Source organism: Eptatretus burgeri, chromosome 10, assembly GCF_056783735.1.
Source record: "Eptatretus burgeri isolate ZD-2024b chromosome 10, Ebu_testis_v1, whole genome shotgun sequence".
Classification (NCBI taxonomy): domain Eukaryota; kingdom Metazoa; phylum Chordata; class Myxini; order Myxiniformes; family Myxinidae; genus Eptatretus; species Eptatretus burgeri.
The window spans coordinates 37,597,174-37,613,561 of NC_140970.1; the positions used below are offsets into that span (position 1 = coordinate 37,597,174).

Sequence of the window (16,388 nt, forward strand, 5' to 3'; positions counted from 1 at the left end):
CAGATGTTAGTTTCTCGAAGATAGAAGAAACAGTGGAACTGCGACAGAAGGGAGCTAATTCCAGTGAAAGGCTTGATGATATTTGTATGTAGGTCCCAACAACGTTCTACAAAAACGTGCACGGAGCGCACAGATGGTGTTTTACAAATTTCACGAACACGTCCCGCTTCCTCAAAATAAAGGGTCCTGCTGAAGACGATGAAGTACCATGTAGCGCCAAGAGACGCAGATCCTCAGAATTGGCTGCAATATTATTTCCTGCGAACAAATGTCTCTTCTGCGACAGATCACGTAAAAAAGTACAGGGGAAGGAAGAGAGGCTTGTGAAGTGTGTTACAAGTAGTGCAGAAGAGTCAATCAAAGCAGCCGCTGAGAAAATGAAAGATGCCAATATATTGGCGAAAGTACAAGATGTTGATTTAATCGCCCGTGAGGCACACTACCATCCGTCGTGTCATACGCATTATACACGCACAGATGATCGGCATGAAAAAACTGATGTAGACACTTCTGTTGTGGAACAACAGAATGCTCATGCAGCTGCATTTGAGCGTGTCTGCCAATATGTTGAGAACAGCATTATCCATGGGGCCAACGTTGAAAGAGTTACAATGCTCAAGGACTGATATTTGCAGTTTATGTTGAGCAATAGCCCCGAATTTTACAATCTCAATTACGAAACTGACAAGATAAAAGCAAAGTTGACAAAGAAATTTTGAAGCAAAATACAGTTTTGGCAACCTAATTACAGGAATGAACTTGTGTATTCGACGGAAGTTCCAAAAGGTCAGGCCATCGAGTCTGCATTTGAGGTTGCTGCATCCGACCTGAAACGCCTTGAAGAAGCAGCACTACTCCTAAAAAGACTTATTCTTGGCTCCGAAGAAGAATCCACAGAGATGCTTTGGCCACCTTCACCGAGCTTCTTACTTAGTGGAATTATCCACCCACCTACTCAATTGCAAGATTTTCTCTCCTGGATGATTACTGGAAAGAAATTTGCAAATGCTTCGACGAAAATAAGCAGATTGGTTGATTCCTTTGCTGAAGATATTTGTCAAAGCTTGGCAAATATCTTCAGCAAAGAGGGCAATGGACAATGCCCAAACACCTTCTTCTGGGTATGACACTAAGGCATTTGACTGGTAGTGCTGAAATAGACACTCTATTGAATCGATATGGACACAGTTTCCTACTCTCGTTTGCTGGAACTGGAAACGGCCATGTGGAGAGAGAAGGCGTTATTCCACCTTCAATTCAGCCAGACGGAAATATTTCTAGTCATCTATGCTGGGACAATTTTTACCTGAACGAAGAAACACCTTTGGGTACTGGCACAACACACACGGCCCATGGGATAATGATTCAGGAGGTTCTTGTAGATGCTTGCAGCAACCCCTCTTGCATTCAAGTTCCCGTTCTCAAGAACAAGCAGCGCTCAGTGGTTTACAATCCCCAAGAGATAGAGCCATGTTTTGTCAATACCAAGACTGAACCATCCCTTGTAGTATCTATCAGTGATGCCCCACAAACAGACATAGAAACTTGGGCCCAATGGTCTGATACAGTGTGGGTATTTTGCAGGGCACTGCTGCAGAACACGACCCAGATGGTACCTGGATGGGCTGGTTGGGTAACCATGACAGCGAAGAACAAAGATGACAAGGATGTGTTATCCACAGTTGACTACATGGCTCCCGTGAATGCCCCGGTTACTGAGAATGCCACTGTCCAACACCTCCTGAAACTTTCCCAGGCAGCATCCAGAGAAGTGGGCCAGCACTACACAATTGTGACGTTTGATCTGGCGGTGGCAAAAAAAAGCATATGCTCTTGTATGGCAGAATAACCGTTTGTTTGAAGACGTAATTGTCAGGATGGGTGTTTTTCACACTACCTGTGCATATCTTGGTGCTCTTGGAAAACGGCTTCAGTCCAGTGGCTTTGAGGAAATAGTAGTTGAAGCTGAAATCTGCACCAGTGGGTCCATTAACAAAGTGATGTCCAGTAAACATTACAACAGAGCATTGCGTGTTCACAGGCTAATACTTGAAGCCTTAGAGCATCTGTTGTTGAGGGCTTTCGAGACATCAGAGGGGCAGATTATATTGGAGACGAAACAAGAGGCCTCCTGCAACGCTTATCACTCACTAGCAGTAAAGCCCGGCATTGCTTGGGATAGCAATAAAGCCCAGCGTTGCCCGGGCTTTCTTGCAAATTTCCTGAATAGCTGTTAGGGTTAGGGTTAGCTCCCCTAACCCTAACAGCTAACCCTAACCCTAACAGCTTGGCGTAGCAGAGGTAAATGGCGCCCGGGGCAAAGTGGAAATTTGCGTCCCCCGTAGGCCTTAAACTTGAGTGGATTTGAATGGAAAATCCCATAAGGGATCTCGATTTATCGATTTTTTTTTTTCAAATATCGGAAGTGTTATGGAAAAAAATTATAGCCCATGACCTAAGTTGGACCAAAAGCCATAATCGTACCGAATTTGAATGGAATCGGTTGGAGTTTCTGGAAATGTATAACGACCATAGACACACACATCCTCAGTCTTATAGATATAGAGATTCCAAGTAAGGAGAATCTATCGGAAACTCTGGCTAACAATAGCTGCACACGGCTGCTGATGCTCCACAACAGTTTCAAGGAAAAGGTTCGCAAGGGAGAAATGGGGAAAACCGCTCAGTTTTGGTTGGATTATATGGATAAAGTATGGCTGGTCTTGATGTTTCTCAGAGCAGCCAAAGAGAACAATTTGGATCTTCATCTGTGGTGTCTGCAAAACCTGTTGCATGTTTTTCAGCTATGACCGACCATATTATGCAAGATATACAACGGTATACATGCTGACTCTCCTAAACCTCCCCAGTTCCCATCATGGAGCTCAAGAGCTTTTGCGGTTAAATGGATTCAGTGTGAACAGATCCGAGGTACAGTCATCGAGAAATGCAGTTGAACTTTCCATTGAACAAACCATCAATCGACATGCAAAATCTCACGGGGGAATTCTTGGATTCATCAGAAACTATTCTGCTTACTACAGATGGTGTATGACAAGACACTCGTGGGCAGGTTATGTCCAAGCCACCATGAAACTGACAGGAATGGAGAGTCAAGGATGTTCAACACACAAGGATATAAGGACCTCAGAAATACTCTGCAGTGAAACCGATGTTCGCAAGGTTGTTGATGCCATCACAAGCTTCATTAACCCTTTCGATGTTGAGGATAAAGATGTCCTCTATTGTCTGTCATCAGGAGTACCAGCTCCACCCGAAGTTGAGCAGGATCTTCTATCAGCGGACAATCGTGGGAAGATATTACACGAAGCATTTGGAAAAGAAAGGCTAATCAAGAAAGAAAAGAGTTTCCACGAACCAATCAAGAAACAGAAACTCAAAACATTTGTGTCACTAGCAAAGTCAGTTAAAGTTACAGGGACAGACAAAAAAACTAAGAATGTTGTTGCACAATGGAATGTGTTTGGCCAATTGATAGTTCTGGCTCTTAAATACAACATAAGCGTGGAAAAGGTCCTAAGTTATCCATTGGGGCCCATTCCATGGGCACTAGCAACAGCTACAGGATCCCCAATGAAAACAGACAAGGCCAAGCTAATGCATACCCTGTAAGGACATGTTAACTTGTCACGGCGACCGACCGACGAAAGCATGAGTTACATAATCGATGGAAATGCCCTACTACAGACACAAGTTTCCATCCCAGAAACATTTGGTGAGCTGGATGAAAGTTTGTTCGCACAACTTCCTAAAGTACGACGGATAGACTTCGTGACTGATACTTACAGAGACATGTCGATCAAAGAAGCAGAGAGAGAACACAGAGGAGCATCGTCAACGCACTTCATCAAGAGTCCGCTTATGAAGATCCCACGTGACTGGAAGAAGTTTCTGCGTAACTCAAAGAATAAAACACAACTTACCAAACTGCTTCTGCTGGAATGGAAACCGCCAAAATACTCTGCAAAACTGGTCGAAAGAAGAATCCTGTTTGTCTGTGAGAGAGACTGCACATCCATCACAAGCTCAGATGGTAAAACTACTGAATCAGAAGATCTGGAGGAGCTACATTCGATTCAAGAGGAAGCAGACACAAGGATGATTCTGCACTGCCTACATGTGGCTTCACATTCCTCATCTGAGTCCACAATTGTAATTAGATCACCAGACACAGATGTATTCTTGTTGCTGCTGAAATTTGCGCAAGATATTCAACAGCGAGTGTTATTTGATACAGGAGTTGGCAACAAACGACGGATGATTGACGTTCATCGTGTAATCGCAGAAGCTGGAAAAGATGTCTGTTCAGCACTACCAGCGTTGCATGCATTTTCTGGGTGCGACACAACGAGTTCATTCGTACGAAAGGGGAAGCTGCTTCCTTTGAAGACTCTTAAAGATCATCCGGATTTCTTGGCTACGTTCCTCTCATTAGGAAGTTCACCTGATGTGAGTGATACTCTTTATCAGATGTTAGAGCACTTCACATGTTTGTTGTACAGGAAGAAGTCAACATCATCTGATATCAACAAGCTACGTACCGAGCAGTTCTTGGAGAGGTTCAAGCCAAAATCTGGATCATTGTTGACCAGTTACAATGGAGTTGACTTGAGCATACTACCTCCATGCCGGGCATCACTGCAGATGCACATACAGAGGGCTAATTACCAAGCACTGGTCTGGTGCAGGGCAGACCAGGCTATGCCAGATGTACCAATGCCAGATGGGCACGGTTGGTGCATAGTAGATGGCGAATTGGATTTCCAGTGGACGGAGGGAGATTTGATGCCAAAAGAGCTTGTGCATTTGTACGATGAACCGGAAGATGAGGATGAAGAGGAAGAGGACCTTCCAGAAGTTGAGAGTTTTGAAGATACAGAGGAATAATTTTCCATGTTTGCCTTCGTGCTAGTCCGTTATTATATAGCCAGTACATTGGAACTTATAGAGAACACTGCCACGAGTTTCACCACATGAACGGTTGTTAGTTGTTAGACTCTACTGTACCATTTGCAAATATACCAATGTCACAAGTTTAAACTTGTTCTTGATAGCTTTCGAGAACCTGGACAACATATAATATTGGTGGATTTATTGTTTATCAAGATATGCTTCAATAATCCTTGATGTTTGTCCACTGATGCTGAGATTTGCTAATTGGAAACGAATATTGGCACATGCAAAATAAAACGTATCATTTCAATTTGATTTCAGTTCAATTTATAGCGATGGTTAATTGATATTCATATCCGTGTGATAATGAGAGCATCTGAATTAATTCTGCTTAGTAATAATCAACATGTCGGAGATGATTGGAGAAAAATGCTCAAAAATATCATTTTCTGTTATGACGTCACTGTGACGTCATTGATCTTTGGGTCAATTAAATTTTCTTCATGTTTTTATAAAGAACAGCTTTTCGAAATACAGCAAGGTGAAATTCAGCAGGATTCACTCAAAAGTACACAAGAAAATAGCAAAATCTCACCCCACCACCCATTCCTAAAATTATCAAAATTGCATCAGCAAGGTACAGTTAACATAGCCTATACTGTTATTCCACCAAAATTCTGCTTGCAGACAAGCAGATTTCAAAAAGACATTTAACAGGCTATTCAAAAATGATAGTCTGCAAAAATCCCCGGGTGGGGGGGGGATGGTTTCGACTCTTGGCCCATGGTCTGTTAGTTCCTCAACTTCATTGTCTTCCTCTCTTCTTTTCGACGTATTGGATTGAAATCTCCACTTTCCTATCATTGCACCCTCTTTATAATGTGTGCGTTCATCCGAGGATAACTATAATCAATACTCTTTCATGATTTTTTTTTCCTCTCTTTCATGGGTGGAGTTTCCTTAAGCCCAGCTCACATGTACACATGATAAATACCACGACTTATGATGTGTGACATCTGACATGGACAGGCTTGTGAGGGAAAAAAAGTGATGAAGGCGCTCGTACTCCAAGGGTCTGGCCAAAAAGGGAAGCATGGTGAGAGGCCTCAGCAAGTGTGTTGGATTTGAAGGATACCCTCGACAAAACAATCACCTCCAAGCTGTCTAGCCTAGGTTCAAATGCTAACCCAGCGAAAAACTAATCCAGCTAACCCAGCTAAAAACTGTTTCACAGGCAGGGTGATTCATCGATGTGTGTGCTGTCACACACACACACACACACACACACACACACACACACACACACACACACACACACACACACACACACACACACACACACACACACACACACACACACACACACACACACACACACACACACACACACACACACACACACACACACACACACACATCAGATCCAAGATGGTTGACTTGCAGACATTTTAGTTGTAAAACCGATGTTGAACATGTCGTCGACCATTTCTCGGATATGCATTTTCCGATTTTGTTCAAACATGGCGCAAGCACAGTACACGATGGCATATACTTGCACCAAACTTTATTTTGCAATCCGATCAAAGGTGACCGACTGGTAACCTGGTGGCCAGTTTAGTTGTAAAAAAAAAAGCAATGTTGAATATGTCCTCAACCATTTCTCAGATATGTATTTACCGATGTTATTCAAACGTGGTACTCAGATAATTATTAATGATATCCTACATATGCCCATCATTGTTTTTTTTTTTTCCCAAGATCGTATCCAAGATGGTGGACTGGGGGCCATTTTGTTACTTACGTGTGTCCCCAACCATTTCTCAGACACACATGATCCGATTTTATTCAAACTTGGCACAAGCACAGTGCATGATGGCATACACGTGCACCTCACTTTATTTTGCGATCTGATCAAAGACGCCGACTGGTAGCCTGGTGGCCATTTTAGTTGTAAATAAATATGGGCTAGCCCATTAACTCTGTGCAGCAAAAATACTAAAACAATGGGGGCTATGACATTTTATGTCTATTTTACTTGTTTCTATTAAATTATATACTTGAACACGAGAACACAAATCAACTTCCTACCGCTTCAACAAACCTCCAGTTTTGCAGTACTTGGACATGTTAAATAAGGTGGTGTATAGTCTGCTTCAGTGGTGCTACACTTCTGGACTTTTTATTTTTATTTTTTATAAATGTGACCTTTAAAAATAATATTTCAATTGAATTGTATATTTGACCACTATGAGGTAAGGTGTTCTCTGAACGTTCGAGTTTATAAAAGCATGCTGTTTCCTTTAACATTCCTTTCTTGCATATACGAGGTGTGTTCAAGAAGTATCCAACCTTAATTTTTCGTGCGTAAACAAATGAAGCTAGGGAGGCGTGATTTGGTGCACGTATGTAGGCGATCCTAATCCGTATGCGTGAATATTTTCCCGCCTGCAGAAGCTGTCAGTCGCCGACAGACCGCCGATGAGTGAGGAAGTGTAAGTGAGCACCGTCGGATTTTCGTTTTTGACAAAATGACGGATCACTGTGGTCTCATCGCCAGTGATCACTGTGTTGAAGTTGGGATTGCTGTTCACAGTCTCCAGCATGTCCTGTGCGATCTCCAAACAGAGTTGCTTCTGCTCGATCGTTAGCAGCTTTGGCACGAACTTCGCTGAGATTCTCCTTAAGCCCAAATCCTCAGTCACAATGGAATGAACGGATCCAATACTGACGCCCGCCTCGTCTGCAAGTTCTCTGATCGTGATTCGACAATCCTGCATCAGCAGGGTCATCACTTGGTCAATGACGATCTCATTTCGGGATGTTGAGGGCCTACCAGAACGTGCTTCACTTTCCACTGATGTGCGACCATCTTTGAAGCTGTTGTACCACTCTTTTATCTGTGTGGTACCCATTGCTTCGTTCCCGAAGGCCTGTTGAATCTTGCGGATCGTTTCCACTTGGGAATCGCCAAGCTTTACACAAAATTTGATGCAGTAGCGTTGTTCAAGTTTTTCCATCATTTTGTCAAAAACGAAAATCCGACGGCACTCACTTACACTTCCTCACTCATCGGCGGTTTGTCGGCGACTGACAGCTTCTGCAGGCGGGAAAATATTCACGCATACGGATTAGGATCGCCTACATACGTGCACTAAACCATGCCTCCCTAGCTTCATTTGTTTGCGCACGAAAAATTAAGGTTGGATACTTTTTGAACACACCTCGTATGTAGTTTATTGTGTACTTGCCTTCAGTTTGCTTAGTTTGACAAGTAAGATAATTGGATACAATTAGTATGGTGTGGAAATGTATGGCAGAACAAACTTTTCTTCATAAAGGATTATAAGCAGGTTGTCTCATCTCCAGTCATGCTGCAATTCCAGAGCAGTGTGGTGGCTGACTGTCAATGTTCATTGTATGTATCATCATCCAATTTGTACTTGAATTGTGCCAATGTTCCATTTCATCAGGAATAATATAATGGTGTTGTGATTTTCTCCAATCAAGTATAACAATGTGTTGAGACGAGTATAAATGCCCTGTACAATTATAGTTGGATAGATGCTGCAGTCTTTAAACAATTGCATTGTTTGATATCTTTGAAAGCGAAGTTGCTTTATGCTCTTTTATTTACCTTTTTAATTTTTTTTTTTAATGTGCATCCTGCAGACCTTGATCGAACTTTCCCAGAAAATATTCATTTCCGATCTGATGCAAATCCCAATCTTCGTACTTTCCTCTACAACGTGCTCACTGCCTATGGCCACCACAATCCTGCTGTCGGATACTGCCAGGTCTCCAAGCTTCCCCTGGCCCACCAAGACATTCTACCAGCGTTGCTCTCATGGTGGCTGCACCTAGCTTGTGATTTCACGTGTCAAAGGAACGTCAATGAAATCTTAAAAACTGTTTTGCTGTGAAACATTCAAGCCTTAAAACTTATTAAGAGCTCCTGTGTTGTTCCATTCAGGGCATGAACTTCATCGCTGGATATCTGTTGCTAGTCACGAAGAATGAAGAACAGGCTTTTTGGTTGCTCGATGCCCTTATCAGTCACATACTTCCTGGTAAGTTGTTTTCTTTGTTTTGTGTTGTCTCTGTCTGCATCTTAAGCAGGTATTTTCTTGTGATCTACCTTGCATTCACATGAATGGTCATGCGAAGTATTACCCCTGTACAACTTGATTTAAATTTTCGACCAGTATTAACTTGTTGTTCACTAAATATAAAGAAGTTGCATGCATTCTTCGCAAAAAAGATTTTGAACTCTATGACTAAATAGTTATTTGGTGTCATCTCACAATTTTTTTTTTCTCTTAAGGCTGGTCTCTTGGAAGTACTATTGTCAGACCTGTTGTATATCTTTGCATTGTGTTTGCGCATGGATATAGTTATCGTGGAATCTCATGATAAACAATGCTTGTTCCAAAAATTTTTTGTAATGAATGGTGCTTTCAGCAGTTAATCCCATTTTAGCAAACAAATTTAAACTCTATTTTTATTTTACTGCTTTGCCAGGGAAACAACCCATCAATGTTGTTGGGTTTTTTTATTTTTTTGGCTGCGGTCACAGAAATATGTTACACTTGTGCACACCTGTAATGCCAGTGGACATTCTTTTTTCTTTGTTGGTGAATGGGGAAGAGAGAGGAGGATGATGATGGGGAGGGTGGAGGGGAGATAAATTTCAGGTCGAACAAATATTTGAGATGAGTCCTAACAGGATGATGCGCAGAGGTAACACACTTACCCTCTAGGCTGTCAAGTTTGCAGTTGATTCTCTTCCTGACTATAGACTGTCTGATTGGTGTATTTCAGGCAGGCATTGTATCATAAAGTGTACCGTCCCTCGGATAGACTTTAAGCTGGAGACGCATCTGCTAATATTAGCCGGTGCACTAGATATCCCATGGTATTGTAACGTGGAAGGGGTGGGGTGGGTGGAGAATCCATACATTGATTGTTTCAGCTGCCTGTCGTTTTTGTTCCCCAGTTCAAATCCAGATGATCATGTCAAATCTTAATTAATATTACAGAGATCTTAATTATTTATGCCTTATGGTCAGTCATTCACTTCACGGTAGAGAGAAGGGTGGAATCACAAGACAGAAATGGCGTGTGGAGTCTGGCAGGGAAACGATCCATCATGTGCCATCTCTGGCCGAAGGAGAGGCATGGGCGTGGTGTGGCTCTGGCGACAGCAGGACAGCTCTTCTCAAGAGCATTTGGGTTTTTCTTCGGTGCTTCTGCCATTTTATCCCCTTGGGCCCAGGCATCATCAATGATGCACCTCACCCCCCCCCCTCACTCAACATTGGCCTGCGGCCCAGTCTGTGGGTGCAGCCAAACCATTCATGACCGCTGAGCAGCCAATGCTCCGGCAGGCTCGACCAGCTTGACTAACAAGTTTCTTTTTCCGACTAAAGTTGTGCTCGCTGCCTAGTGAGCAATAAAAACATATTTAAGATGGTTAACAAAGAGAAAAACATCAAATAAAAGGCCAAAAGGGATGATGATTTTTCGAGACACATGAGGAGTGGTGGATAATGTCTAAAGAAACATTCGAGATTCATATCTATTATCACGTTTAATTGCTTTATGGTCATGCTAAACATGCATCAAGGAAATATATGGGCTATAAATAAGCCTCTTTAACCCATGAGAAGTCATTTCCACAAAAATAGTATGGACCATATGTTTGAGTGGGTTAGATTTACTCTTGTATTTGAATATTAGATATTTGTAGAGGTAAGTCATATGGTTAAACGTGCACTGAGGAGGCAGCAAGTGTAAACCTTGAAACAGCTTTGGGTAAGATTGTTATTTAAAACTTCCTGTAACAGATGAGGCCAGGTGGATAATTTGTGGCACCCAGCATTTTATAATGACATATTATGGACTGCTTAGCTGGCGGACCGCAAGCCATGGCGGTATAGTCGGCTGTGGAGCTTTGGAGAGGGGCAGGATGTCCGAGCACGCTGCACCACACACCAGAAGCTGTGGCCAATGATGGCCTGCCGTGTACTGAGGGTGGGCCAGAGTATCTGCATGCAGAAGGGTGGAAAACCACCAGAATAGTTGGAGTTGAGCTATGGACAGGAGAGGAGAAGACGTCTTTCTGTGCTTGGCCACCATTCCCTTGTCTCTTGGCCTCATCGTGATCGCTCCTCATTGCTATTCCTTGTGCCCCGAGCCGCACTTCGCTCTGTGCAGCATCATCTTGCAGCCACAACCAGCTCATGTCCGCACTCACCTATTCTGTTCCCCTTCGTTGCATGAGTCTGGTATTTAGGTGCCATTAGCAGATTATATATTTAACTATTTATTCTTGTACTTTAGTTCATTTTTTCTTTTTCTTTTCTTGTTCATAAGTTCACAATCATAACAATAGTCTTACCATCCTTATTTGCCTGTCTTTGTGTGTCATATCTATCTGCGTACTGTTGTCTCGTCATGCCCATGTGAGTCATTTTGTGAATAAACATTTTGATTATAACAAGTGTTTTCCTGCCTTTTGTCATTCATGTGTAAACACTGCCAGTTTTGACTTTCATTTTGGGAATCGCAAATAGTAAGAGCACAGTAAATTCTAGCATCGTTTTGGCATCTGTGGAGGTCTTAAACCTCCAGCTCAGTGGTCTGTGTTAATTTTTGATGCAGAGGAGGTGAGTTATCGCTGGAATCCTGGCAAAATTTGAGAAATACCCGCCTGAACCTACATGGGGCACTGCATCACCGACACAACCACACTCCCTATTAAAGGTCCAAATTTGCAGTCATGAGTTGCATACGAGAAAACACAATTGTAACAATGCTCAAAAGTTTTTTTTTTTGAAATTTGATCAGATAAAGTAGCAATACAGTAAACCCTCCAATATTGTGGGTTCTACTATTCTACCAATCGTAGGCAACCGATTGTGTTCCAATTATATTATCCTGGTATTTCATTTCAGCCAATCACGGTTTTTGAGCTGAGATGAGTCATTGTTTGCTTCCGTGTTTACGATTACCTCCCATTGTGACCCTTTTCTTGTTTCTCACGCACCGTTAATTGTAGTAATCAGACCAGCATACGGGAACAAAGCTAAGTTTAATAATGAATCATCATCGAACAGGAAATGACATATGGAGATCTTGTAATACTCGATCTAAAATATCTAGTAGACACACAAAGTTAACAATGGTTAACGATTACCTCCCATTACAAGTCTTTTGTTGTTTCTCGTACACTTAATTGTGGTAATCAGACCTGCATACGGGAAGGAAGCTAAATTTAATAATGAATCGTTATCGAACAGGAAATGAACAAGACCGGTGTACAGGAGAAATCATTATGGATTTATCAAAGTTTTCACGAGGCACCCAAGGTTGAAAGCTCCAGTTCAACCATGGCTCATGGAACTAACCAAGGCGAAAGAAGGGATTTATGCTGGAGCAGGTTTTTAACACTGAAGAGGCAGGATTATTTTGGATGAGGATGCCATCTTGTACCTTCCTGTCAAAGCAGGGAAGATCTGTTCCAGGTCAAGTTGGCTGAGGATCATTTTACCCTTCTTCTATGTGGCAATGCAGCAGGCACCTTCATCGTGCTCCCGACGATCCAACAGCCATCACAAGTTCTACATCCACATCTTTCTAACATTCACCCTCCCCCTTACATCATCATCATCATCATGATCATAATAATCATCATCATCATAATCATCATCTCATTCATCAATCAATCATCATCATCATCTCCGAGCTAAGTCTTGTGTTTTCTATTTATGGCAGAGAACAGTAAGAACATGTATGTAATATGTGTCTCACCATCACCCATCTCGCTGTTTTGTAATAAATTTAAAAGGTAAAACTCTTGTATTTTTGTATCATTTATACCGTATTTATTGTATTTACATGTTTATTTCAGTGTTAACATGTTTTCTACTGTATGTATGTATATCTTTGTGTTTATTTTATTTTAATTGCAATGTGCTTACAGCTCCTCTATTTTCTTGAAGTCCAGGAACCAAACCCCCCCTTTCCCATTGGCCCTTAGTTTTCATAATTGCGGTTTTAACTATCAGGGCATTTTCAGGAACCTAACCACTGTGATATTGGAGGGTTTGCTGTATACAGTTTTGCCTTATGATATAAGAATATGTAATCTCTGAGTCATATTTGTTATATTCCACAGACTTCTATGCACCAGCAATGGTGGGGCTCAAGACTGAGGTCAAGGTTCTGGCAGAGTTGGTAAAGAGAAAGGTTCCAGCACTTGTAAACCACATGGAGAAGCACAATGTGGCTTGGGTTCTTGTTTGCTCACGCTGGTTCCTTTGCCTCTTTGTGGATGTACTTCCAGTGGAGGTGATATGTACTTAGCTTTTATTTGAAACATCCAAATGGATACTATGCATGATTGTAGTCATTATAGTCCCATAGTGTGTAATATATATATATATATATATTCACTAATCATATCTGTTTTCAAAGCATCTCCACCTAACATCTTTCTTCATCCATTAGATAACTAGTTTCTGCTTTCCGTTATTTTGATTTTTTTTTGTTGTTGTTGCACGATTTCAGTACATATTTCCAAAATTCCATTTTGTAAATATGTTTTGTTAAAAGCAATGGTAATAGCATAACTGTTGTTGGTGTAGTGTCTGAAATTAATTTTCTGACCATTCACCTTCAAATCATCCTCATAAGTTTCAAAAAATAACGAAAGAAAAGACTCATCATGTACAATTTATTTTAGCATCTAGTAATCTCTTAGCAAACACTACCCTGTCATTTGTAAACATCAGATGTACATGCACTTGACTCTCACCATTTTAAATATGCTCTCTGTACATGCTACAAATTGGTAAGAACTTGTTTGTTGCCTCCTGGCTCAGAAGATAAAGTGTAGCTTGGTGTGCTGAATATTGTGCAACCTCAAAACTTATGAGAATGTTGATGTGATGCTTGCATCGTACTTGTAAAAACACAGTGATGCTACCTTCTAAAATAAAATTACCATTTGAATTGAGTGTGCAAACTACTACAAGTAAGGGGGGCAGGGGGTTGCTTTGAAAGTGCATACATCAAGCACAAGGCACAACTGAACTGTAACAGTATGATAGCGCTTCACGTACCTGTTTGTTCCCTTCCGGAACTCGTGCAGTGAAGTGCACTGTGGAGCCTGAGGAACGGTGCTGAATAGAAATGCTTGGCTTTCTGGAGCCTTCCCATTTTTCATAATTTCACTGTCAAATGAGCATGGCAGTGGAGGACCAGCTTTCATGCATGATAAATAAGGTTTAAATCTTTAAATCATTTTCAGGATCATGCAAAAGTACACTTAAGAGAAATATCGTTTTAATTGAATTGCAAGGATATTCGGAGATAATTAGATGTGGGATTTTAACAATACTCAGATGGGAATAACGAGAAAGTCAACTCTGATGTTCAGATATTTGGTTGGTGTTGCAAAGTAAAGAAATTGTTGATTATGCATATTCCATGTATTCTGTCTTAAGAATTATATTGCGTTATCCTGCAGACTGTATTCCGCCTATGGGACTGTCTGTTTTATGAAGGTTCAAAAGTGCTTTTGCGTGCTGCCCTGGCACTCATATTGCATTACCGCACTTCTTTGCTGGAGTCTACCTCATTTTCTGCAATTATCTCCACCTTCCGTTACCTTCCTCAGAGTGACTTCACTCTGAATTGTCACACTTTCATGCAGGTAGTTGTGGTTTAACGCTGAAGTATTTCAACCTGCCTGTCTATTTATGATTATTTTAAATTTTTTGTTTTTGTATTTTTGTTACATTTGTTTAAAAATCAGCATTTGGTTAATTTAATTTGCCTTGCCTTGTTCTGTGTCAATGTATCTGCATGCAACGCTACCTTAGTATAAACTGTATAATCGTTCATTCTCAGATATAATGTAATCTATATAATACCATGGTGACACTGCAGTGAAAGGGAGTGCGGCGAGTTGGCACTGGTTAGGAGATTTACTGCAATCTGTGTACCTCACGAGACTGTATTATTAAATGCTCGGTTGTTTATTATTGTGATTCATGAAAATTGGTGTATTCTGAAGTTTAATTTAAAAAAAAAAAGTTTTTTTTAATACCCAAGTTAAAAACTTAATGTTGGCAGGTTTGTATTAGTCTGGATAACTGTGATTGCTACCATTGAACTTGAAGTTTCCTACACATCTTTGATAGAGGGGGAAAGAGGTGGGGGTGGCGGTGTGATGCGGGGGGGGGGGGGTGGGGTTACTGTGGTTAAAACCTTTTTGCTATTGCTGTAATGAATTGCCTGGTGTTTGTTTTTTTTTTTTGTGCACGTAGGTTTTTTTTTTTAACCAAATGTTTTCATTATCTGTTCTTTGCACATCCCATCTTAGGTAATATTTAAAGAGCCAGGCAGCCTTCCACAATCTACCATCGATCATTTGCGACAAAGCTGTCGAGAATGACTTTTAGCAAGTCTTCCCATGATACACCTCCAATCCCCCCTCCAATCTTCCCATGATACACTACTACAGATATCGACGAAACTGATATGTACACATTTGTAGCGGTTTGTATATCCTCCATTCAAAACACTTGCCTTTTAAAATGTGATGTTAGGTGAGCAAAGGATATGCGAATGCAACAAAATTTTGTCACTTGTTTTTGTTGTTAAATCCTCTTTTGGTGCTTTCATTGCGAAAATGCATTTTCCAAGCTGTTTTACTAATTTCAGATCATTTCATTGACAAGGCAGCTTTCCTCTTGGTCTTGAAACCACACTTACTGATTTTTATTTTTTGTCTGTGGTTCATTTTCGACAAACTGGTTTTATTCTATTTGCTTATTATTTTTTTCGTTAACACTTTGATTTTTTTTTATTGTACCATCGATTACAATTTGTGATGACTGCTTTTGCTCCTTGTCCAAAAGACGAAGAAGAAAATGATCGAGTTCTCACTGACCAAAGATAACTTTATTGAGGATTGTCATGAGGAAAGTCCTTTCCCTCACACTGTCTCTGTCATCTTCTTGTTGACTTTGTACTAATCAAGACTTTCCAATTCATATCAGAATGGTTTTATATCAAGCTAATTTAGATGTTTATTTATAATCTATATCTGTTTGAAGGCAATGACTGATGTTAAAAAATCATTTTTCAATGGCAATAAATTAATATTTATAATCGATCACAGTTCTCAGGCTATTTGTTGTCTTTTGATGACAGTACAATGTAAGATTATTAACGTGAAAGTGTCGATGTTATTTTCTTCTTCTGGAGTTTGGCAGCAATAAATTGGTCAAGTCGTTAGGCTAAAGCTGGTTACACACTGAAGCTATTTGTTCATGCAAGTCCTGGGCTATTCGCTACGTTATTTCTGGGTCTTTGCTCAAGAATTTCCTCGGGTTCACTTCACATTCGACTATGTTTCATGAGACTTGCCTGTGGATCACTTCCATCGGCTGAATAATGGTGATTTA

General features: G+C 40.9%; 2 protein-coding genes across 3 annotated transcripts in view; one reads left to right on the plus strand and one right to left on the minus strand.

The window, feature by feature from the left end:
• GNB5 (G protein subunit beta 5) overlaps window positions 1–4,080 on the minus strand; it is a 128,966-nt gene extending 124,886 nt beyond the window's left edge. The window contains exon 1 of the mRNA XM_085897901.1: window positions 3,945–4,080. The gene's annotated coding sequence lies outside the window, so the exon portion shown is untranslated. The remainder of the gene's footprint in view (window positions 1–3,944) is intronic.
• The window catches only part of GRTP1 (growth hormone regulated TBC protein 1), a 43,801-nt gene extending 27,705 nt beyond the window's left edge, over window positions 1–16,096 (plus strand). Inside the window, exons 4-8 of one of the 2 annotated variants that reach the window (XM_085897899.1) lie at window positions 8,584–8,708; window positions 8,885–8,981; window positions 13,091–13,263; window positions 14,481–14,629; window positions 15,302–16,096. In XM_085897899.1, coding sequence (XP_085754025.1) covers window positions 8,584–8,708; window positions 8,885–8,981; window positions 13,091–13,263; window positions 14,481–14,609 — 524 coding nt within the window. In that variant the 3' untranslated portion in view covers window positions 14,610–14,629; window positions 15,302–16,096. Of the gene's footprint in view, window positions 1–8,583; window positions 8,709–8,884; window positions 8,982–13,090; window positions 13,264–14,443; window positions 14,630–15,301 lie in introns of both variants that reach the window. The other variant, XM_085897898.1, reaches the window with a different exon arrangement.
• The last annotated feature ends 292 nt before the right edge of the window (window positions 16,097–16,388 follow it).